At 56.1% G+C, this 25,223-nt stretch overlaps 1 protein-coding gene across 4 annotated transcripts in view; it reads right to left on the bottom strand.

Moving 5' to 3' along the window:
• NINL (ninein like) overlaps positions 1 to 25,223 on the bottom strand; it is an 85,010-nt gene that overhangs the window by 25,279 nt on the left and 34,508 nt on the right. For all 4 annotated transcript variants that reach the window (XM_074347737.1, XM_074347736.1, XM_074347739.1 and 1 more), the window contains 9 exons: positions 22,669 to 23,077; positions 16,424 to 16,520; positions 11,980 to 12,152; positions 10,157 to 10,223; positions 8,191 to 8,381; positions 7,438 to 7,587; positions 5,559 to 5,726; positions 3,011 to 3,147; positions 1,627 to 1,767 (listed from right to left, as the gene is read on the bottom strand). In XM_074347737.1, coding sequence (XP_074203838.1) covers positions 1,627 to 1,767; positions 3,011 to 3,147; positions 5,559 to 5,726; positions 7,438 to 7,587; positions 8,191 to 8,381; positions 10,157 to 10,223; positions 11,980 to 12,152; positions 16,424 to 16,520; positions 22,669 to 22,851 — 1,307 coding nt within the window. In that variant the 5' untranslated portion in view covers positions 22,852 to 23,077. The remainder of the gene's footprint in view (positions 1 to 1,626; positions 1,768 to 3,010; positions 3,148 to 5,558; positions 5,727 to 7,437; positions 7,588 to 8,190; positions 8,382 to 10,156; positions 10,224 to 11,979; positions 12,153 to 16,423; positions 16,521 to 22,668; positions 23,078 to 25,223) is intronic.

The raw sequence follows: 25,223 nt of genomic DNA, 5'->3' as shown, positions 1-25,223 counted from the left end.
GGCGGCAGTGCACGTGCAGGTGTGTGTGTGCAGGTGCCCACGCACACCTCCACCCACACGCACGGCCTTGGTGCCCAGACCCCAACTCTCACACACCCGTCTCCATGTGGCTCATGGGCAGTGTGGACTCTGGCTGGTGCCCAGACCAGGGTCTTGGCTGCTGCGTCCTGCCTTCCCAGCCCCCGGAAGGAAAGGGGGACTCCGGCCTTTGGGAACTCGGACATGAGGCACCACCCCAGGCCTGTGACACATGGGAAGGTGGTGGCCCCAGGAGGGTCCCTGAAGTCACAGGTCGTGGGGGAGCAGAGCTGTTGACCTAGGATGTGGGTCAGACTCCAGGTGACCCCCAAAAGTGACGAGCTCTGTCCCCCAGCCCTGCTCACATGGGGGTTCATTTCCAGAGAGGAGGGAGGGGCATTGCCGGCTGAGTGACTGTGGGCAGTTACTACACTGCTCCAAGCCTCAGTGTCCTTGGCTGAAAAACAGGAATGGAAAGGCCTATTTGGGGTCTCCGGTCAGGCAGTGCCTGGTCTGTAACAGGATCCCTAAGGCAAGAGAGCAGTTTCGCAGGCCAGAAGCCTCTTCCCAGAGGCCAAGACCCCAGCTGCACTGCCAGGGTGCCCGGTGGCTCTGCTGAAGGAGGAGCTGTGGGTCAACCCGCTAAACCCCACGGACAGCGCCCCCCAGCACCTCTGCTGCAGCCCCTCTGCTCAGGCCTCGCTTCAGAGCCCGCAGGCACACTGGGCAGGGGGAAGCCCTCCAGGGCCCTGGGACCCTGTCACATCACACTGTGACACCCACACCTCACCAATAGGCTGCTGAGGCTTCACCTGAGCAAATGCCCCTGTCGCAGGGGGAACCTGCCTGGGGACCCAATGTCCAGGTTCGAGCTCCTGCCACCCCTTTGCCAGCACTGAGGAGGACGGACACCCTGAGTCAGGACAGTTTCCGCAGCATCCTTAGCTGTCCTTGAGGGGACCCGCTGGTGACCAGAGCTTCCAGAAAGGGGCCAAACTCCGTGCTCTATTGGTGGGAGCATCCCCCTCAGGGTGAGAAAGGCCCCCTCCCAGCTGTAGCCTGGGAGACCGCAGAGGCTGGACTTCCTCAAATGTTTTGGCTAATGAACCAGCGAAGTGGTTTTGTGTCCCTGGAAAGGAAGGTCAGAAAGCCTTTCCTTTGGTCCGTCCGCCCGCTGACTCACCAGGAGCCCGCTCAGCCCTCTGCGTGGGCGAGGCCCTCAGTCAGCAGTTTCGGGCTCTGGGCTCCTTTCTGCAGAGCCGACAGGAGGCAAGGCCATTCCCTGGGCCTCTCTCAAAATGTCCACCTGTCTCACTGATCACAGCCATGTACAGAAGGCGCAGCTCAAGTGGGACCCACCCCGACAGACGGAGCAGAGCAGAGAGGCCAGCAGACACATGGCCAGATGCCGCACTCCCGCGTGAGAGCAAGACTGCACCTGAAAGCGCACCCTCTTCTCTCCAAGGACGTCGGCCAAGTGCACCCTCTAGGCTTCCACCGGCTCGGCTGAGACCAGACAGGAGGCCCTCAGCCGGTGGTGGCCACGTCCCCCGCCCGCTCCGGCCAGGGAGCAGCCGCAGAGCTGGGCTGGGGCCCCGCGGGACCTACTTGATCTTCTGCTCCGCGAGCTGCTCCAGGGCGGCGTGGTAGTCGTCCATCTCCTTCACAAAGTCCAGGTTCCTCTTCTCCACCCTCTCCAGGTCCTGCCTGGCCTTGTCTCGCTCCCTGGCCATCTGCTCCACCTGGCCCCTGCAGGAAGGAGACGGGGTCGAAGGGGACATGGCTCTGGGCCCAGCAAGCCCATCTGCAGGAGTGCACACAGCTGGCCTCACAGGCGCTGGGCTCTGACCAACCTCCTCCCAGGGCGGTTCCCACAGGCACTGCGCCCGCTTCATAGATGGACACACGGAGTGAGGCCAACTGCCGTGCCAAGGAGTTTCTAGCAGGTTTCTGAACCAGGAGGTCTGAGCCTGGAGCCCTGCGGCGTGCCATGCCTCCAGACGCCTCTGGAGGACAGGTAAGGATTTATCCCAGCTCCCTCTCCCCTCTGGCCCCAGGGACCCTCAGCACAGAACAGGGACTGGCTGCCTTCAGGGGACAAGGCTGGCCAGCCATGATCCTGCCTGGTCACTGCCCTGCCACCTGCAGCCTGGCATCCAGGTGCGTGGGAGGGGTACCGCCTAGAGCAGAAGCGATTCCTGGGGTGTCCCTGGCCCTGTCTGGTCATGCAGGACCCCACTCGAGCTCCGTGCAAACCATCTCTGGCACCAGATTCTCTGGTGGCTACTTCTCCCTCTGAAGATGCACTGAGCTATCCCCCCACCCTGGGCACAGTATTTCTCCCCACGTGTGCAGGGCTGCTGCCCTCAGGACGCTCATCTGGCGGCACCTAACGAGACCCAAAACCCTGGGGGTGGGGACTGCGCTTTTCCGTCAAGCGTTCCTGTAACTTCGGGACATCAACAAAACACAAAACGAAACTTCATGCCAATCTGCTGAGCAGACGATGGCCTGAACAGTCAGTTCAACCAGAGCCAAACCCAAAGAAAACGGAATGTGTACTCGGCCCAGTGGCCGCACGGAAGCACCCGCTACTTCCTGGCCAGCCACCCACCCGGGACCCAGCCACCCACCTGGGACCCAGCCACTGGGATGGCTTCCCAGCAGGCGGGGTGGCACCAGGCCACAAGGTTACTGTCAAATGGAAACCCATCCCCTTGGAACTTCGTGAAGCGGGACTCAGAAAGGACCCTGATGGGATTTCTAAGTTTCTCACCAAGTCTGGGGGTTGGCTGGTGACCCCCAAGTTCTGTGGCCACAAACTGATCAGCAGCCACGGGACTGGCCCAGTGGGCGGCCCCACCGCGAGAGCCACCTACAGGAGAGTAGGCGGGAAGGGGTGCAGGGCCCCCGCCCCGGGGCTGGCCCTTCGGGGTAGGCAAGGAGGCCGGCCTGGCCAGCGGCACCCCACACCCCCACCTGGGGCTCTTACTGGCAGAAGCTCAGCTCCTGGCGGTAACAGGCCAAGGCCGCCTGCTGAGCGGCTCCGTCCACCATCATGAGCTCGTTCTCCAGGGCCCACGTCAGCTCCAAAAGGTTCACCTTCTCGTCCACACTGAAGTCGAGGCTCTGGAAACAGCAAGGCCCATGGGGTAGGCGGGTGTAGACCCTTCCGGGCTCCCTAAGGACAGTCAGGACCGGTCCACACTGTCCCAGGCCTGCCCTTTTCTGTCTGCAAAGTCTCTGCCTCCTGGGCGTAGCCCTTCCCCCGACCGTCCACACTGGGGTCCTCTCTGTCCCTGCCAACTCTCAGGGTGGGCGTGACCCAGGCTGGACAGAGCCCCTGTCCCTGGACAAAGTGACAGACACAGAAGGCGCATGTCCCAAGCAGAGGCCTCTGGACCCTGGCGTGGGGGCTGGAGGAGGGTCCCCAGAGACCAACGTCCTCCTCCTCGGACTGACCATGCAGGTGAGCCCCTAATGTCCTTCTCTCTGCCCACTGGAGTTGGGTTTGTGGCATTCTGGACACAAAGGTTCCTGACCAACATGTCTCCGAACTACACACACAGTCACAAAACGGACCGGCTCTGTCTGTGGAACACGACCTCCCAGCTGAGCACCACCCAGCCTCCAGAGAGTGGCACTGCCCCACCCCGGGATTCGGAAGAGTTGAGAGAACAGAAAAACCATGTCACGTGGACTTCACCACAGTAAGAAAGAGAGGAGGACACGGGAGCGCTGCCCCCCGGGGGCCCCCCCGGAGAGTGCTTCGGCCACGCCTGCTCTTCAGGGACGGGTGCTCGGGGCCAGGAGTCACAGACACACAGCGGGGCGGGCGCACAGGAGGGAAAGAACGGGATGACCTTCCTTTAGCTTGTGAGGAGACTTGAATCTCCATGTCCCCCATGACCCTGAACCACGTGGAACAACCCAGACGCTGAAGCCATAATGCAAGGGCTGCCTTTCCAGCAGTGAGGCCTCCAGGCAGAAACAGGTCCCTGCAGCAGCGTCCCGATCAAGAAAGGCCCCGTGCCTCCCGGCGTTCACACCCGTGTGTGACCAGGACAGGCCTGCGAAACCCCCAGGACAGTGACAGGCAGTGGTGTGGGAGGCACGAGTCCCCCTTGGCCTCCTGGACAGGGCTCTGGGGAGGCCAGTGCCGGCTGGGAGGGGCTCATCCAGCCCTGGCTGGGTGGCACGTGCCCACAGCGAGACCCCCGCCCCATCCGTCAGGCCTCTGCAAGACCGCAGGGTGGGCTCCTGGAGACCCTGGGAGAGGACCACCCAACTCCTGACCCACAGAAAATGTGTGAGACAGAAACGCCGCTGGTGTCTATGGCACAATCAGCGTGCTGAGTTGAGGAGGGTCAGGGCTGTGCTCCCCCGGGCACCCGGGAGAGGTCACGTCCAGGCCGAGGGCTTCCGACCCGAGGGACAGGCCTCTTTCAGGCAGGTGTGCTGCTGGTGGCCCACAGTTCGATCAGTGTCACAGGTGAGCAGTAACGGACCTGCTGTGCTGGGGCACCCGGACCAGGGAGCCACCCTCCATGTCGGGGGACAGACACTTGGGGCTGCGTGAGGGGCACATACAGTCACACGCTGGGGGGCCTTGCCTGGCCCTGGGGTGCTGAGGGGGTCCAGTGACATCGTTGCCTCTCAGTTAAATAGAATCAAACCCTGAGCAACAGGAAATTCCAAGTGGCTAAAGAAAAGGAATCGTTCTCTGACAGCACGAGAGCAACGGAGGGATACAGTACGACCCTAACTGTGCAGAAGCTTCTGGAACGAGAACTTCTAAGCACACACTTCCTTCTGTGCTGGGAAGAGCCCTCAGGACGTCCACCAGGCCCTCAGCCGTCCCCACCCCTGGAATCTGGGAGCAGAGGGAGGCAGACTTTCTTCCTTAGCTGACAGGTTTCTAGGCTTTTTTTCACAGCAGGAAGTGAAATTAGGAACTTAGCTGACCCGCCCAGCTTGCCACACAGGTCCCAGCGCCCCTCCCTTGCTGCACCCGCCCCGCGGACACCTGACTTGCCACCCAGGGCAGAGGTCCCTCCAAAGCCCCGGGGACAGGACTGACCGGGCAGAGCACAGGCCTCCTGGGCCCGACCGGCGGCGGGAGGCCTGGGAGAGCACGGGGAGGACAGGTCAGCGGGCCGGGCAGGGCCCGGCTCCCCATGGGCCCGTCCCTAACCAGCGGGAGCACTCAGACCTCTGTGACCATGACCAGCGCAGTCCCGGGGGGCTTCCTTCCCTCCTCCGGGGCGCAGATCTGCTCCGGGGTAAATGTCTGCGACGCTGGAACCTACCTTCAAATGGATTTGTTTCAAGCTATGGTTTTTCTCTAGTTTTTACTTATTCTGTGTTTAGTTAAGATTCCCTGTATTTCAGTATCAGAAAATAAAGAAAAAAGGGGTCACGATCGGCCTGCCCTGCACGCAGCCTGTGTCTGCGGGAGCTCTGTCCAGCCTCCCCTGTGGGCAGTGGCCCCCCACGCCTGGAAACCGCTGCTGGGGCAGCCGTGGGCGACTGGTCCACACCTGCAAGACCTCCCTGCCGTTGTGAACCCCCTCCTGGGCCCACAGGGCGACAATCTGCTCCGGGGAGGCAAAGCCCGAGCCGTCATCCACGCTGCAGAACAGGCGCGGGCCGGAGCACACGGACACCAGGGACGACGTTGTGGTCTGGCCGCCGCCCTCCTCTGGGACCTGCACATGGGGACAGAGCCACTGTGAGCTTGCGAGGGCCTCATCTCACAGCCTCCCAGACCTCACCGCCCATGCCTGGCCGGCACGGTCTCACCGAGGCCCAAGAACAGCCCTGTTTCCTGCTCAAGGGAACATGGCACCCGCATGGTCGGCCGGGATCACGGGCTCTGCAGTGGCGGCCTCGAGCCCAGGGCTCAGCGCCGGCCACATGAGGCCACGCAGTGGACGCTCCAGTGCCTGCAGGGCCCTGAGTTAATCTCCTCCTGAACCAGTCACAGCCTCCCCACCTGTCCCTGCAGGCCAAGACTCGTAGGAAAGCCAGACTGTGCAAAGAAACCCGAGGTGGGCTTCATAAGAGGCAGGACGGCCGGAGCAGAGGGCACATCTCCTGGGGTTCAGGAACATGAGGCTCGTGGCTGCATCTCAGGGAGTTTCAACTTTTTTTAACAACTTTTATCGTGGTATGGTTCCTATACGGTAAACTATACATATTTCAGACGTACAACCTGATGAATTTTGAGAGATATAAACACCCACAGTCAAGACAGCTCACATTTCCACCCCCTCAAGAGTTGCGAATTTCAAACTCCCAATTTGTCCCTTCCCACCCTTTACCCCCTGGAAACTGTAAGTTTGTTCTGTGTCTGTGAGTCTGTTTCTGCTTTGTAGATAAGTTCATTTGTGTCCTTTCCAAGGAGTTTTAAGACAAAGGCAAAAAGTCCCTCAGCCAGAAAACTGACAGCAAGGCCAAGGTGCTGCAGGAACCACAGGGCGAGGCCACCCTCCCTGCGGGGTCTCCCCCAGGAGGACAGGGCCTTTCAGACGTGTGCCTGCTGTCGAGGCCACACCAGGACAGCAGCCCTTCCTCTCTGAGCCCCCTGCAGCCACACCGGAGTCCACACGCACAGGACGCCACAGCGCAGCCTCCTGGGCAGGCAGGTGTCGGCCCCTCCCCAGCGGTGCCTCCGAACTGGACACAGAACAGCGGCCGCTGCACCCGGGAGGAGGCCGCCCATGGGCCTCTGGCGCAACTTGGGGCTGCCCTCACGTGACCTGACACCTTCCCTCAGGGCTCTGGTTCCTCCCCGTCTCACTGACTTCAGGCGCTGAAACCTGATTCTCCAATGCGCCGGCCCAGCAGGGAGCAGCAGTGTCACTGTTCCAGACACAGGACCCCCAGGGCAACTGTCCCCGTTGGGTTGGGGGGAGGCTGACCCCTGGGACCCAGAAAGACCACGTGCACTGAACAAAATCACGTGTAGTGACCACTGAAACCCGCTCTCCTCCAGCTGGCATAGGACAGGATAAAATTCAGGAACACGGGCCGGGGGGCGCAGGGCACAGACCCATCAGTGACTCTGCCCTCTGCTGCACCCCCACAGAGGTGAGAGGGTGCTCCTGCTGGAACGCAGGGACCCCCACACTGAGACACAGCGAGGAGCTGCCCGGGAAGCCTCATTAGACCCCAAGGAGGGGTGTCCATCTTACAGATGAGGGGCCTGAGGCTCAGAGAAGGCAAGCAGCTCCCCAGTGACACACAGCTCAGCCCGAGGCCGCATGGCCTCTCACCAAACACGTGCGTGTACGTTTCCCAACCGACCCTGGGCCCGCTGTGGTGACCAGGCAGAGGGGTCAGGCCAGCGGCAGATGCTGAAGGCTGGAGAATGACAGCAGCCATTCCGGGGCCCGAGAGTTAACTGTCCCGTTTTACCTGGTAACGAGACCAGGAGCCACTCAGATTGACAGGAGAAGATTCCGGAAGTGCAGGGGAACGGTGCTCGCACAGGCCAAGCTGGAACTCCTCCAGGCTCACTCTGCCATCCCCATCTCGGTCCAGCTTGCTGAACAGGTCCTCAAGTTCCTAGGCAAAAGCCCCCAGGCACCTGCTCAGAGCCCCCCGCCCCCAGCAGCCCCACCAGCCCCGCCCAGGCCCACCCTCCCCAAGCAGGCGGCCCGCTGGCCTGTCCAGACACACTGTCTGGGCCACCCTGGCCTCCGCGCTCTAGCCTGTCCATCCTCACGCCTGGTCAGCTGCCACCCCGCTGCAAGGGGCTCCCTGGGTGGTGGGGACAGGTTCGTATGGAGCAGTTCAGGGTCAACAAGGTGGGGAGTGCCCCACCACACTGCCCGCCCTGCTCCCTCGGCCCCTGCGGGGGAAGGGGCGAGGACAGCCGCCAGGGAGCAGCCAGGCTCTGCAGGCAGCACCCCGGGCTGGGCAGCAGACCTGGGCCTCGCAGGAAGGGGAGGCATGCTCCAGGCAGAGGACGGTCCTGTGTGAAGGGGGCCAGGGCCACACGTGGCCAGAGGCGGGCCTTCGACACCAGCCCAGGGAGTCATCACAGGGTTTCAGGCCAGAAAGTAACAAGTGAATCAGTGTCTGAGGGTGAAGGGGTTTCCCTGGCCCAGCATCAACCACGACCACCACAAAGACGCAGCCCTCCAGGGCCGGCGTCCTGCCCCTCACCTCCTTCCCCAGTCCCTGGAGCCCGACGCTCTGGCAGACCACGGCCAGCTCCTGCTCGGTGAGGTGGCCACTGCGGCCGACACCCAGCGCTTCCCAGATGTCCCGGACTCGGCTCTCGGGGGTGTCGAGGGAGGGGCTGCCAGACTTTCGGGGACTCCCGGAGACCTCAGAACACCAGGCTGGCAGCTGACCTGAAACAGGGGAAACACACCACTGCTGTAACTTACCCCGAAATCAGACAGACTGACGGATGGACAGGGGATGGGCAGATGGACACAGGGGAGAGTCAAGCTTCAAAGGAGGAATCTAGGTGGTGAGGACACGGCGCTCACAGCACAACTCTTCCAACCTCGCTGGGCGCACACACGCACAATAAAATGGGGGAAACCTGCAGCACATGGGGAACGCTTTCTGACGGGACCTACGAAAGCCACACCGGATGCACTGCTGCTGGTTGGACTTAAAAGAGCAGCCTTAAAAATTAATTTTCAGAAACTTTTCAAACCCACCCAAAGTAAAGAGCACAGCCCAGGAGAGGCCAGTGGCCCTGCCCCTCGGGCCGCCTGGAGCCCCAGCTCCATCCACCCGGCCTGGTACTGCCCGAGGATCTGAAAGCAAATCCCAGCTGTCACACCTCCCTCGTGTCCATCGGGTGATTGCTGAGAAGCGTGGACCCCAAGCTACATCTCCCCTACAAATCAGCAGTGACTGCCCACCCCTCACCCGGCCTTCCTGTGGGGGCTGGTCTGGGTCCTCACTGCACACGTGGCCGCTATTTCTCCCAATCGTTTAAGCACCTCTCCTGCTCTGTCTGAGACACTGGACCAGCTGTTCTGCAGGACGCCCCCCAGGCTCTGTGAGTCTGCCCCTCGTGCCCTCCATCCCTAGCGTCTCCTGTGAACCTGAGCTTAGTTAGCGTCAAAGCCAGTCTGGACTCAGGCCCAGTGGTACCTGCTTTCTCTTTTTCCGGCAACAACATCCCCGGGCAGGCTGTGAGCTCCACCCCACCTCACACCAGGAGGCACAGGTGTCTTGGGATGCAAAGACTCTCCAGTGGGTCTAGGTGACAGGTGGCCAGGTGTCTCAACTGGTCTACCTTAGCCGGGTGGCTCACCGAGGTTTCTGAAGCTTTGCCAGAGAAGCACCTTGTGGAGGAGGCCAGACCTCGGGGTGCCCACGAGTGCCCACGAGGAGCTCCCTGTGCAGGCGCTGGGCTTAAGAGCCGACTCCCTCCACGCCCCGTCCATGCCGCCCAGCCCAGCATGGAAGAGGGCCACTCACATGCCATCAGACTGGGCCCTCGGCCCAGGGGCTGGGGCCCTGGGGAGGAAAGCTACCTTGGCGTCACTTTGATAACCCAACTAACGCTCAGAAGCGCCTCCCCACAGAAAGCCTGGCCCGTGTGCTCATGAACGATGCTGGGGGTGGGCCACCTCCGAGGTCCCCTCCAGCTTAGAATGTCTCAAAGTTCTACATAAAAATGGAAAAGCACTTCTGAGACTAGGCTTTGTTTCCCAGGGCCGGCAGAGGAGGTGAATGAGTCCTGTGAGGTTTGACATGTGAGTGGCAGTTCTCACTTAGATGGAAAGAACTGCAATCTGCTCTGGGCAGAGAGCCTCAAAATCTCTCGGTGAGTGACCTCCCAGGACCAGAACCACATCCCACACTCCACTCAGGGTGCAGACAGGGCCTCGTCGGGCAGGGAGGGGCTGCACTTGGCCCAGCACATCAGGAAGGAGCTGGGGTCTGGCCGGTCCCTGCAAACCCTGAAACTGCTCTCTTAGTCAGCAGCCCCGCCCAAAGGTCTGACTGCAGGGGCCTCGGCACTGGGCCCCCCAGGAGAAGGGACCACCAGGGTCCCCGCCCGCACTGGGCCCCTTCCCAGGAAATTTCCCTGGCCGGTGACCCCAGACCAGCAGCCCAGCACTGGCCAGAGGGGGACACTGAGCACAAAGCCGGGCTTCACCTTGAGCTTCAAACACCTCATTCTGAGGCTCCTTTGCACTTTCGGCTTCTTCATCTGACTTGAGACTCTGCGGAAAGACAGAAAGAGGATGTGAGTCCCCAGAGGATGGGGCACCGGGAACCAGGAGAACCATCTGTGGGGCTGACTGGGGAAGGGAGGCCAGCCCGGAGGGCTCCCAGCTGACGCCTGTGTAGACCAGGTCTGTCTCCAGGCCACACGCCGCGGCCTGGATGCGGGCACCTGACGCCTTGATAGGAACCAAAACCATCAGCAACTCTGTGAGAACACAGGCAGGTGCTCCCCCCGCACACTCCCAGTCTGCTCCAAATTCCATCACAGGACAGGCTCTCGGGCCAGCCCCTCAACACCCATCTCAGTCGGCAGCAGGCAAGAGAGCAGGTCTCTGACCCCTAGGTGCTCCGGGGACAGGAGGTGAGCAGCTGAGGCCTTTGTGCCCAAGGGGCTGGGCTGCCAAGACTCCAGTGGAACCCCATGTTTCCGTGACTGGTCGGTGGACCCCAAAGCCTGAGTCCACTTCTGATTCTGGAAGGAATGCTGGCTTGACCAGCACTCAGCACTTACAGCCAGCGCTGAACCGGGGGTAGGGACCTGCGGCAGGGTGTGTATGCCCTTTTTCCAATGCATCCAACCTGCTGACAACCCCAAAAGCACATCCCCAGGTCCTAGTTCTGAGGATCAAAGATCGTTTTTTTAACCTTTACTGTGGTGTGGCTCCTGTGCAGTTCGCTGCACATATTTCAGGGGTGCACTCTGATGAATGTCGATAGATGCACACACCCATGCAACCACCACCACCAAGACAGCTAGCATTTCCATCTCTCCCCAAGAGGTGCAACTTTCGAATTCCCAATTTATTCAAGAAGCAGAATGGCACCACAGAGATGGCACAGACGCACTGAGACTCTCCATCCTTGGGGCCAAATTTAAAAAGGGAACGAAGAGGCAAAGGCCAGGGATCTGCCGGTGTCACCCAGGTGCAGAGGGTCCCTGGGAAAAGGGACTCCAGGATTTAAATACACATCTGTTTGTTTTCCCTCAATGAACGCTGAAGATAGAAACAATTAATTTGAGGGCCAGAGCCGTCCTATTAAAGGTAAGTTCCTGGAGAGCCCCATCTGACAAGGATGACACCACAGGTCGGGGGGAAGCCTGGAACCTTCTGTAACCCTGAAAACAGGTCCAGTGGGCCACAATTAACCTACAGGGTGTGGGTCTGCCCCACCGATGACCCTCCACAGTGGGCAGCTCGGGCACCAGCTGCCCCAGTTGTGGAGGATGGGCCAGGGCCACTCCAAGTACTGGAGGCAGGGGCCCTGGGTGTGGCACACCTGCTTTGCTCTTTTTTTGGTTTTTCCTTTGTTGTTGTTTTCTTTTGTTTTTGGTAGGGGAGGTTACTAGGTTTATTATTTTTATTTCTTTTTTAACGGAGGTCCTGGGATTGAACCCAGGACCTCGTGCATGCTAAGCAGGTGCTCCACCACTGAGCTGCACCCTCCCCACCACCAGATTTTTCTACCCTCGGCTGGTTAACCTTCCCCTCCTGGTAGTGCCGGGGGAGGCTGGGGGGTGAACAGGGGAATCTCCACGGCCCCGTGTCTGAAGGAGGCCAGTTTCCCTGTAGACAGTGAGACCCAGGGACACAGTGGAACCTGTTTCCCAAAGGGCACTGGCCTCTGGCACTGAGCTGCCCCCTCCCATCTTCCTGCATCTCTTTAGGTGGGCAGGTGAGCAGCTACTAAGACATGTAATTTCCACACTGGGGAGCCTCAGCAGGGATGGAGAGGGGAAGGGGGCGGACCTACCTCCACACTTTCCAGGGACGCAGAGCAGCAGAAATGGCTCCTGGCGCTGGGCCTGGCCGGCTGCTCCAGGACACACTTGGCCCTACCTGTGAGGTCGCAGGGCTCGGGCCAACTCCAACGGCCGTACCTCTTAGAGCCGCTCACGTACTTCGGTGGGACAGCACAGGGGGGAGCTGGGAAGAAAATGGGAGGTCTGTGGGGCTCTTAAAAACAGCCTCTGGGCCCAGGCACGCGGGTGCAGATCCCGGTGCTAAGTGCGGCTCTCACGCGCAGGACGCAGGGAACGGCCACCAGCAGGCCGGCGGGGAAGGCCAGGCTGGGAGGGCTTTCTGTCCTAAATGCTAGGTGCTGTTCAAACTGTTCCAAGTATGTTTAGCCTTTTTTTTCTTTTTTTAATGGAGGTACTGGGGATTGAACCCAGGACCTCATGCACGCTAAGCACGCGCTCTACCACTGAGCTGTAGCCAGCCCCCATATTTTGCTTTTGTTATGTAATAAAAGACTAATCCAAAAATCCAGCTTTTTATCCAAAGAAAAAAACGCTCCAATAATCCAGCAACATCCTGTTCCAGAGTCCAGACGGTCACTTCCCAGCCCAGTCACGACAGGACCCACCCTGGGCCAGACGCCGCAGGCAAGGACCTCCGCACAGCCAGGGAGGCTCAGGCTCCGCGTGGGTCTTCACGAAGCCTGGAGCAGAGGCAGGCGGGGGCTTTAGTCTGGGATTCATGCGGATCCCTTAAACCCTAATAAACCTCTTCCACTTCTTCCTTCCCTCCTCACCTGCCCACATCCGCTCAGAGTGGCCAGGACCTGGCAGGCGGAGAGATGTCACCGACTCTGTGGGGGATCTGGGCGGCCAGAGAGACTGGGGAGGACGGCCGGGCAGGGGCCAGGACAGGACTCCGGTTCCGAGGGAAGCAACCAGAATGGGCCAGTCGGAGAAGAAAGGGACGGGCCCCAGGAAGTGAGGCCAGGCCAAGAAAACCGAGGACTGTGTCCCACAACTGGCGCACCCATACGGCCAAGTGACCACCTCGCTTCCCTCCTCCACAGCCCCTGACCCTGGGGCCGTCACGGAGGAGGCCGACACGGAGAACAGTGAGGCCAGTGACCGGCAGAAACTGGGGACACGGGAGGAGTTTGGGGAGAAGATGCCATGTCTCACGGGGCAGCAGCCACTTAAGGCAGAAGACCTATGGTCCCAGGACCCTCGGAGGTTACCATGGGCCTGGCCCTGCAAGCTCTCATGGGGCGGCTGGAGAAGTGCGAGTGCTCAGGTTGCCAGCGGGGTGGGGAGCAGAGCGGGAGACTGAGCGACCCTGCGCACGGCGGGGGGGAAGCGCCAGCACACGGGCTCCCCGCCTGGTCCTGGTCTCTGCGTGCAGAGGGGCTGCGGGCTGGTTAACATGGGGAAAGAACCTTCCTTCCACCAGGAGGTGCAGGAAGAGGACAGTCCTGTCGGGGGGGGGGGGGCCGAGTGGCACGCTTGGGAAACCAGGTGCAGAGAAGCGGGCAGGCCCCCCAGGCTCAGCTGCTGGCGCACGCCTGGAGCTCGTGAACCAGCCCCGTGTCTACCCCATCCAGCTTGACCCTGCTCTCCCCTCCCCTCCAGGGATCCCCTGGCCCATGTCTGGACTCCCACCCGCCCCCAAGGGGGCCCTTTCTGCATCGTTTCAGCTGGTCAGCACTTTCCTCAGACGAACAGAAAACACATGGCTGTTTCAGAATATTCCCCCAAAAGCATCACCTCCCCAGCTCCAACAGGGAGAAAGGCTTCTCCAGAAGTGAGTGTCAGGGTGGCCGGTCAGACCAGCAGCCACAGAGCACAGAGCCACAGCCTTGTGGGAAGTGCGGAGTCATGGCTGGTCCCTCAGTGCCACCCAGACAGCCCGGCTGGCGGGCGCCCTGCCTCTAACCACGAGAGCCCTGCCCCAGGCGGGCCTGTGACCACATGATTGAGGAAAGTGCTGGAATCGGAAAGACGACAAAAACAACACAAAACAAAACAGAATCAGTGTGAAAAAGCAGCAGTCCTAAAATAGCTTCAGTATTTACAACAGCCAAGAGACAGAAACAACTTAAATGGCCACTGACAGATGACTGGAGAAGGAAGATGTGGTGTGCGCGCACACACACACGGAATACTACTCAGCCATAAAAAAGAACACACTAATGCCATTTGCGTTAGTTAACATGGATGGACCTGGAGATTGTCATTCTAAGTGAAGTAACCCAGAAGGAGAAGGAAAAATACCATATGATAGCACTCATGTGTGGAATCTAAAAAAAGAGACACAATGAACTTATTTACAAAATAGAAACAGACTCACAGACACAGAAAAAAATTATGCTTATCAGGAGGGAAAGGATAAACTGGGAGTTCGAGATTTGCAAATAGTAACTACTATGTATAAAATAGATAAACATCGCGTTTCCACCATATAGCACAGGAAACTATATTCAGTATCTTGCAGTAATCTATAACGAAAAAGAATGTGAAAAGGAATGTATGTGTGTATACATATGAACTATTATACTGTACACCAGAAATTGACACAATGCTGTAAACCGACAATGCTTAAATTTTAAAAAAAATCTCTGGAATAAACAGCTTCTCCTGTCTTTGGAGGAACTGAGGACACGTCCCACAGACGCACACACGTTCCCGCACGGAGTGGGGGGCAGTGGAACAGGCGTGACCTTTCTCAGCAGGTTCACATCCACATCCACATCCGCATCCACAGCCACGCGATCACACTCCAAGTCTCCCAAGTGGCCTGCTTCCCACCTCGAGGAGAAGTGTGAGGTAGGCAACCAGTGACCCCTGACCCCCAGACCCGTGGCGCGGCTGGCGGGCTGACTCCTCCCCCAACATCAGGGCCCTCACTGGCTCCAGCAGGAGGTGGTGGGAAGGCGGACTTCAGCCCCGGGGGTAGGGGCAGGTGCATATCTGAGTAACAGGTATGATAACCCATGGGATTTCTAGGAGGGCTCACTGGCATTGACACGAAACGCACAGGAAGCTGCAAGCATGGCACACAAAGCTCCCACGCGATATCCCCGGTACCCCAGATGTCACAGGCTCCAGAACAAGGACCTGCCCAGGATCCTGGAGCAACCAGCGCCTCCCGCAGGGCAAAGGGGAAGCACTCCCTCCTCACACGCCTGCCTGGAGGGGAGGGAAAGACCTGCGACCCTTCACTCTGCCTCCTGACACTCGGAGGAGCCGAGACCACCCCCCAAGCCCACCCCATCTGGTCATCCCTGTGCTGGGGGGCAGCACACAGCCGGGACCACCCCCCACACCCACCCCATCTGGTCATCCCTGTGCTGGGGGGCCGCACACAGCCGGGACCGCCCCCATGCCCACCCCATCTGGTCATCCCTGTGCTGGGGGGGCAGCACACAGCCGAGACCACCCCCCACGCCCACCCCATCTGGTCAGCACCCTGTGCTGGGGGGCGGCACACAGCCGGGACCGCCCCCATGCCCACCCTGCTACAGCACACAGTGTCAGCTGACGTTTGTGACACTGTGATGTGACAAACATGATTTGGTCTCCTCCCTTCCCTGGCACGGCCCCTAAAACCCTTGGAATCCCCAAAGTAGTAGAGCAGCCACACCTTAGTTTATGTTAACAGGCGCCTTTTGGGGCCACACCCCCAGGTGGGCTGGCTGCCAGGGGAGCCACCCTTGTGATCAGAGGGGGGACACTTTCAGCCCCGCCCTGACCTCCAGAGAGGGGAGAGGCTGGGGTTCAGTCACTGATCGCCAATCATTTGGTCAGTCAGTTCTTGTGATGACGCCTCCAAAAGACCCAAAAGGACTGTGTCCGAGGGCTTCTGGGCTGGTGAACACGTGGAGACGGGAGCGGGGCCTGTGGGGCGCAGGACCCCAGAGCCACTTCCCTGCATCCAGTGTCCCTGCGTCGTGTCCTTGTGCGATAAACCAGGGTTCCGGGAGGACTCCCTGAGTCCTGTGAGCTGCTCCAGCAAAGGAACTGAGCCTGAGGAGGGGCCGGTCAGAAGCATAGGCGACACCTGCACTCGTGACTGACGTCTGAGAGGGAGCAGTCCTGGGGACTGAGCCCTTGCCCTGTGGGGTCTGACGCCGTCCCCAGCAGACGGTGTCAGAGTTGAGTGGAATTGCAGGACACCAGCTGGCACACAGAACTGCGCGGGGAGGGAAGAACTAGCAGGTCTCTCGTGCCCAGAGGCGCCAGTGTGTTCAGAGGGCTGCACGCAGGGCCGCGGAAAACAGGAGTCTTCCCCTCGCTATTTCACAAATAAAGAAGCAAAAGACAGAAAAACCCGAACGCTGGTCCCAGTCCACACTGCTTGGCAGTGACAGGTCTGCTGTCCTTCAGTGAGGATATTAAATCCCAGAAATCACAGATGAATCACGGAAAGAACCAAAAAAGGAGACCAGGAAAGCCTCTTACCTGATTCCAAAGACCCACTGTCTTCGTCCAAGGAGCCGACACCAGCCTGTGATGACAACACTGCCACGAAACCGTCCTTAAACTCCTCAAAGTTAACCTGTGATTTTGAGAAGAGAGGTCAACACCACTTTCTGCAGGTCACAGACGTGACACACTGGCCTTCAGCTTTTTTCCCTGGGGGAAGATCTTACGTTGCCTTCAGCACTGAAACATTCATCTTGTCAAATATTCACTTAGCATTTAAAAAAACTGAAGATATAATAAGGAAAGTAAAAGTGAACCATAAATCCATCACCAAAAATGCTAATAAAACTCCATAAAAGTAACCTTAATTTGAAAAGACACACACACCTCAAGGTTCATAGCAGCACTATTTACAACAACCAAGACATGGACACAGCCTGAATGTCCACTGACATGACTGGACAAAAAAGATGTGCTGTATATATACAATGGAATACTACTCAGCCATAAAAAGAGTACAATAATGCCACTGCAGCAACATGGATGGACCTGGAGATCATCATTTTAAGAGAAGAAAGCCAGAAAGAGAGAGAAAAACCATATGATATCACTTACACGTGGAATCTAAAAAAAAGACAAACGAACTTTTTTACAAAACAAGAACAGACCCATAAATAGACACAGAAAACAAACTCATGTCACCAGGAGGAGGGCGTAGGAGGGGTTAAACTGGGAGTTTGAGATGTGCAGATGCTAACAACTATATATAAAATAGATAAACAACAGGTTTCTTCTGTGCAGCACAGGGAACTATATTCAGTATCCTGTAGTAACCTATAATGAAAAAGAGCATGAAAACAAATGTATGTATGTATATGCGTGGCCGAACTGCTCTGCTTGTCACCAGAAACTGACACAACATTGCAGACTGACTATACTTCAATTAAAAAACCCAAGAAAATGTGGCACTTAGCTGTATTGTGTGATAAAGACTACTTCGATTAAAAACAAACGAAAGCCTCCGTAAAAGTACTTAGAGCAACCCAGTTAGAAAACAGCGCCGAGAAGAGGCACCTGGTGACCATAAACATTAACACAAAGAAACAGCCAGGCCCTCGCCACCCGTCCACGGAGGAGGGCGCTGCCAGCGCGGGCGGGCCTCCCCCGTGCTTCCTTCCCGGGTGAAGCCCCTGCCCCAGTCTGACTTCTGCAGTGACAACATCCCTGCTTTATGCCCCATTTGCGCGCACCCCTCAACAGGACGGTTCAGCCTCACCTCTTAAGTCTGACCTACACGGAACACGTGCGTACACATCTCAGACTCAGAACGACGCTTGCTGAGCGCGCCTTGCCCACGTCCTCTACTGCGTCTCCCCGCTGCCGCGCTGTAAGTGCTCAGCAAACACTGCTGGCTGCATCTGCCTCTGTGCGCTCCCAAAACTGAGCAGAATTCGCCTTCTCTCTTTTCCTTACGGCGTACAGGGTGCAGGTTGCAGCATCTCCTTCGAGCACACGGGGCACCTTTCCGGGGTGGCTGGCTTCTGCTGTCACATGAGGGGCCGCCGCCCACCTAGCCTGTCACGTGAGGGGCCGCTGCCCACCCAGCTACGGCCCATTTTCAGGACACGCCTTTTGTCCCTGGCTGCTTTCTAAAACTATTAAATGCTTCACTTTGATATGAGATTCACAGGCAGTTGCAGGAAAAAATCCAGAGAGAGCCTGTGCGCCCATCTTCGGCTGCTTTTTAAGATGATCTGTTTTCCTTCCATTTCACAATAATATGGCCAGGGTGGGTGTCTTTTTATTTATGCAACTTGGAATTCCACGGGCTCTTGGAACCTTCAATCTGATTTGGGAGCTTCTTAACTACTCCCCCCTCATAAAACCCCCATTCACTCCTCTCCTCCTGGAAGTCCGACTAAGGGACGTCCGGCCGCTTCACTCCACCTTCACTTCTCCTTTGACTCTTCTCAGCGGCGAGCCCGGTGCACGAATGCTCTTCAGCTGCGTCTAATCTGTTCAGCTCCTAAAGTTGTGTTCAGTTCTCTGTTCAGATTTGTTTTATCACTTTTTAGAGTTCCCTCTTTCTTATGGATGCTTCCAAGCTTTCTCAAAAATCTCTCCTAACGCAGCAACCATAGTTGGTTCACATTTTTTGCCCAGTAATCCCAATGGCCTCGCATGTCAGTGCCACCGCTCCTGCTGCCTGTCACTTCTCTGGCTCCAGCTCATCCTGACTCACCTGTGCCTCGCTGCCCTCGGCGGCTGTATTGGCCTGTCACTGAGGAGCAATTATAGGCCCTAGTGATAAGAATTCCTCAAGAGGGGGCTTCCGTCTGCTTCTGCCAGATGCCCGAGGGCGCGCCCCGAGGGGACGCCGGCCCAGGCGGCAGATGGCTCGCTTCGGCATCTTCGCCCCCAGACACGCCCTCAGGACCCTCCCTGCACAGGGGGCTGGCTCCTCGGTTTCCCTGCCTCTGGTGACCTGGGCTTACACATGTGCTCCCCTGGCCCTCTGGGCCCCCCCGAGACCACGTATCAATTTCACAGTTCCTACATGAGACGAGAAAATATTCTCAAGGCAACGGCATTGTGTGTGCTGAGGCCCTCGGTATGTGGCTTAGCATAGCTTTTTAGACTGTAAATTCCTGCTGACTTGTTTGCGCTTTGCCATTTTCACAAGCTTTGTTTTACTATTTTGTTCAGCCTTTTTTTCGTAGCCCTCCCTGGAAGGCGAGCCTGAGTTTGCTAACCTGCTACTAAGACAACGTCTGAAGCCGCTTCACTCGTTTCTAGGGCTGATCAGACAGACCCACAAGAAGGCACTGAAGGCATCTCACACTGAGGAGGCTGTTCCCAGTCTCCTGCCTGCTGCATCGACGCTGGATTGCGTGACCTTGCCCAGGCTTCATTTCACAGAGACGGACACCGTGCTCTCCTCCCTGCCTTCCTAGCTGCTGCCCCGCGCGGCGTGGGCGCTCAGAAGTACCTGCTGACGACGTGGGAGCAGAACGACACGGCCCTCTGCCTGACCTCCTCCCAGGTTTCTTCCGTCTCCAGTAACGCCTCCCCAGCAAACAGGGCGGGCTCTGCCGGCCCAGGTGCTGCCGCTTTTCCTGGCCCCTCTGGCTGTGCCTGCAGGTGTTCTGGCGTCCTCTCCCCTCAGAGCTCACGCTGAGGGCGCAGCCAGCCCACAGCATCAGGTGTTCGAACTGAACAGGGCAGCCCATCGTCCCGCTTGGTCTGGGACCCAACACAAACGAAGGGGCGGGAGCCTGTGCTCAAGGGTCACTTTCAACTTTAAAATTAGTTTCAGTCACGCTATGTTAACAAGTATTTTATTGAGAGGAAAACTCCCTTTCTAGCCAAATTTAAAATACTAGAGGGAAGAAAAGGGAACCTTCCTACACTGTTGGTGGGAATGCAGTTTAGTGCAACCACTATGGAGGACAGTATGGAGGTTCCTGAAAAAGCAAAAATAGACTTACCGTGTGACCCAGCGATCCCACTCCTGGGCCTGTATCCAGAAGGATAGTTAATTCAAAAAGATACATGCACCCCAATGTTCACAGCAGCACCATTTACAACAGCCAAGACATGGAAGCAACCTAAATGTCCGTCAACAAATGACTGAATTAAGAAGTTATGATACATATACACACACACACACACGATGGAATACTATTCAGCCATAAAAGCCATAAAATAAAGCCATTTGCAGCAACATGGATGGACCTGGGGATCATCATTCTAAGTGAAGTCAGCCAGAGAAAGAAAAATACCATGTGATAGCACTCATATGTGGGATCGAAAAAAAAGACACAAATGAACTTACCTAAAAAACAGCAACAGACTAACAGACATGGAAAACAAACATGATTACCGGGGGGAAAGGGGGTGGGAAGGAATAAACTGGGATTTCGAGATAAAATTTGCAGATACTAACTACTGTATATAAAATAGATAAACAACAAATTTCCACTGTGCAGCACAGGGAACTACACTCAGTATCTTGCAGTGACCTATAATGAAAAAGAACATGAAAACGAATACACGTGTGTACACGTACGACTGAACTACCCTGCTGTACCCCAGACATTGACACAACATTGTGAACTGACTAGACTTCAATTAAAAAAACATACTCGAGGTAAGATCCTCACCCCCAGCAAAGAAGCGAGAGAGCGCGACAGAAAAGGCGCACGGAAATTCCCCACAGGTCACAGCCTGAGGCGGCATCAACTTTCCCGCATGAAAACAGACCTTGATAAAGTTTCTTTAACAGGAAATAGGAATTAAAAACAAGCACACCTTCATAGCAGTAAAAAAGTTGCCCTGTTAATTCAAATACTGTAATACTGTTTTCATGTTTATAACCGGATTACTGTGTCAACGACGAACCTATGGTGTCACGTATGTTGGTTACCACAAAGAAACTGACTGTGTGATATTTGAACTGAAAATCCAACCCATTCTCCCAGATAAAGGGCTTATCTTGCTCACAGTTTCCCGAAGTCTCCACTGTTTGGCGTCTACCAGAATATGGTGACAACTATCTGGACATTCCTGACTCGACACTGGCTTCCCCTAAAACCTCTACTGAAAGTCCCACCCACGCGCAGGCTGCGAGAACTCCGCCTCTGTGGGTGGAGCAGAGTCAGCCACCTTCCAACTCAGCAGTTCCAGGTCACGCACCCTTCTGCTCACATGAAGCACAAAGTGGAGACCAACCGAGAACGATACAGTTTGTTCCATCAGCAGAGCCTGCAATGAATCTGGGGCCCCAGAGTGATTCTTTTGGTTTTGAATTTTCCAAACTGTCAAGAATGATGAAGGAAACCAGCTCTGGGTTTACGCTGTCTTTAACCAGAGTGTTGATTTGCTCATCCAGCTCCCAGAACAATTCCAGGTGATACCAAGCGGGGCTAGAACACCATCTATCAAAGCACATCTGATTTGGGGGAGGGTGTAGCTCCATGCACGAGGTCCTGGGTTCAGTCCTCAGTACCTCCATTAAAATAAATAAATTAAATAAAAACCGAATGACCCCCTCCCACACACACACACACACACAAAAGACTGGTTAAAAACAACAATGACAAAACCCACCACATCTGATTCTTACATCCACAGAGAAGAAGCAGGACTAGAGGAAAGACAGAGAGAGGGGGCGGAGGGCTCACAAGGGACAGTGGCGCTGCTGACAAGCCCTGGCCACACGGGCCTGGGGTAGTAAGAGGTCGGACTCGCCTGGACGCTCTCCCGCGGTGCCCGCAGTGGGGGCTCTGGGTTATTTTTTTCCATTTATTTTTGCCCAAGAGCCAATTCAAGAATATTTGCATGCTAGATTTTTTTCTCACTCAAAATGAAAATAGCTTTATCCAGTTCTGTGGGGAAGAATGAAAATAGTTTTATGAGCTCTTCCTTCAGAGGTAAGACAAACCCCAAGACTACGGGCACTGTTTTTAAAACCAGCACGTTAACATCTGGACGTGTTTCAGAAGCAGGGACAGGTAGGGCGTGCTGCCTACGTTTCCATCAGGAAAGCAAGTTGTGGTCCAGGCTCCAGACCACCCTTCCAGACGACCTCGAATTTCCTAGAGAAAAGCAACTCTCCGAGCATGTATTTCCTCTCCGGGCTGGATAAACTCACAGGGCACCTCTGAACACAGAGAGACTTTGCTCCTGCAACAGCACCGTGCAGCGTTCTGTCCAGCTGCCAGACACATTTCACGCTGCGCAGTTTTCTGAGACAATCAGCCTTCAAGGTACTGCCTGCCTCTGACCCACCCGGCGTGTGAGCTGCCCACAGGTGCCTATGTTTTGTGAACCTTGTGCCACTGCCCATACAACCTTCCAGCCCCAGGGAAATCTCTCAAACATCTTTCTGGAAAAACAGAATGAAAACATACCTCGGAAAGTTACTACGCGTCAAAAAAGCCGCCTAGGTGGGGAGGGTGTAGCTCAGTGGTAGAGGATGTGCTCAGCATGCATGAGGTCCTGGGTTCAGTCCCCAGTCCCTCCATTAAATTAAAAAAAAAAATTAAATAAATAAACCTCCCCCACCCACCCAAAAGTAAAAAAATTTAAATAAATAAACCTAATTACCTTCCCCCGCAAAGCAATCTAATGTCAGGGTTCCACAGAAGGAGCAACACTGTCCCATGCCTCTAACTTTCCTCGGATGAGCATCTCTAGCCAACTGGCCCTTCTCAGATGCCCATGGAGAAAACCACATGCTCTCTGTGCTTTTCTCTGTGAGGATGAAGTCCAGTACCCACCCTGGCAAAGTGGTCGTTTCCAAGAAGTGTTTGCAGGAGGACGGGCAGTTGCTTTTCCAGATGAAGCTTCCGGCAGACTTGGATCAGCTCTTCCCGGTCCAGGAAGCCGGTTCCCGTGGTGTCGCAGCTGCTGTAGACGGCCCTGAGCTGCGACACGTGGTGGCCCTCTCCCTCCTGGGCCATCCCATCGCAGGCTGCCGGCCTCTCCTACTGCCGCTCTCCCAGCCCCGACGAGCCGGGCAGCGTGGCCCAGGTCTGGGCAGGGGCTGGCTGGTGGGAAAGGGCACCAGGTCCTCTTGGTTTACGTGAGGCTGGAGGAAGTCAGGTCCACCTTGATGGGAGAGGCCAGCGATGTGTCCCAGGGAGCCCGTCCTCCTTCAGTGGCTCAAAGAACCAGGATGACTTTGTTCTATAAAAGAGTATTACAGAATCATCAGAAAAAAGAGACAAGAATAAAGAGAACGAAGATCACGGTTCATGTTTTAGTGAGTCCACATCCTGCTTCTTCTCTGACCGGGTCCACCTGGGACCCCCTGGACACGTGGCACACCTGCCCGAACACCTGCCCCGATTCCAGAACCGGGCAGGACTCAGGCGCGGGGCTGGAGGCTGGAGGGCACCGAGGGTCCTCCCAGGAGCAGGGACAAGCCAGCCCCTTCCTGAGAGAACCTGCTGGTCGGTCCCCACTGCCCCCACACAAGGGCCCCCATCACCTCACTCACACCTGGCTTTGCCCAAAGCACAGCCGAGTCCCTGGCCACTCAGAAACACACCTTTCCTCGCCCCTCCCTCACCTCCAGAGACTGAGACACTGTCCCAGGAGAGTGGGTGCTTCGCCTCGGGCCATCCGGGTCAGGAAAGTGGAGTGACAGGCGTCACCTTCTACAGGCCAGGCAAAAAGACCTTTCAGTCACAATCTGCTGGCTCGTTACTTCCTAAGTGCAAGTAACTTAACCTCCATCCAAGATAAGGTCCAGCTATGTTTTCTTTCTTTTTTTTTCTCTTTCTAATACTTCTATTGTTTTGCTTTTTATCCACCATAACTTTTTTCTTTTTAAATTTTTTTAAATTGAAGTATAGTCAGTTAAAACGCATCAGTTTCTGGTGTGCAGCATTGTGTTTCAGTCACGCACATGCACACATATATTCCTTTCCATATTCTTTCTCTTTATAGGTTACTACAGGATGCTGGATACAGTTCCCTGTGCTGTGCAGAAAAAACTTGTTGGCTTCACCATAACTCTTAATTCCTCTATAATTTATTTTGATATATGGGTTTAGATAGAAACTTAACGTTTTCCTAAATGGTTAGCCGCTTGCACTAATACCACTTAATAATCACTCTTTCCCCATTGATTTCAAATATGTTTTCAAAATACCGGGAGAAAGGAGGCTCTGCCCCTACTCACGTACACCCCACGGGACTCGCCTCCTCCCGCCCCACAGTGGTCTTTCTGTAGTCAAGACATGTATGACAAATCTCCGTGCTGAGCCAGCTGGAAACACTGGCCAGGAAGAACTCCCAGGGCACCTTCACCTGGGAAACACGGCCTGGGCTCAGGTCCGAACACCACCAACCCCACCGTGGGGAGGGGTCGTGCTGATGCACATGGCTGCCCTGGGACCCCAGAGTCCCAGGAAGGGGCTAGAGTGACAAGCCGCTAGACACGCTGAACACCTCAGAACCACAGAAGGTCTCTGGAGTTGTGCAGAAGCCTGGGTGGGGTTCAGAATTTGGATGCTCCCCCCTCCCCCGCCTTGCTGGAATCTGGAGGCAGCGATGGGGGAGGTGGTGCACGTGGGAGGGGAGGGGGGACAGCCTGCGCGCACACACACACACAGACCAACATCCACAGAGAGATGAAGGAAAACCATCACAATCATGAAACGAGATAGACTACTGGACACAAACGATAAATGCTGGAGAGGCTGTGGAGAAACAGGAGCCCCCTGCACTGCTCGTGGGAATGAAAACTGGTGAAGCCACTGCGGAGGACAGTATAGGAATTCCTCAAAAACTAAAAATAGACTTACCATATGATTCAGCCGTCCCACTCCTGGGCATTTATCCAGAGGAAAATATAATTCAAAAAGGTATATGTACCCCAACGTTCACAGCAGCACTATTCACAACAGCCAAGACATGGAAGCCACCCAAATGTCCATTTATAGATGGCTGGCTAGAGAAGTTGTGGTCTATTTATACAATGGAATACTACTCAGCCATAAAAAAGAATAAAATAATGCCATTTGCACAACATTGATGGACCTGGAGATTGTCATTCTAAGTAAACTGGGCCGGAAAGAGAAAGAAAAATATCATATGATATCGCTTGTATGTGGAGTCTAAAAAAAAAAAAAATGAACTTTTCTACAAAAGAGAAACAGACTCAGAGACATAGAGAACAAACTCATGGTTTCCAGTGGGTAAGGGGGTGGTAAGGGATAAATTTGGGAGTCTGAGATTTGCAAATGTTAACCACTATATATAAAAATAGATAAAAAACAAATTTCTTCTGTACAGCACAGGGAACTATATTCAGTATCTTATAATA

The sequence above is a fragment of the Camelus bactrianus genome, chromosome 19, assembly GCF_048773025.1.
Source record: "Camelus bactrianus isolate YW-2024 breed Bactrian camel chromosome 19, ASM4877302v1, whole genome shotgun sequence".
NCBI lineage: Eukaryota > Metazoa > Chordata > Mammalia > Artiodactyla > Camelidae > Camelus > Camelus bactrianus.
This window is presented reverse-complemented; position numbering and strand designations above follow the sequence as displayed.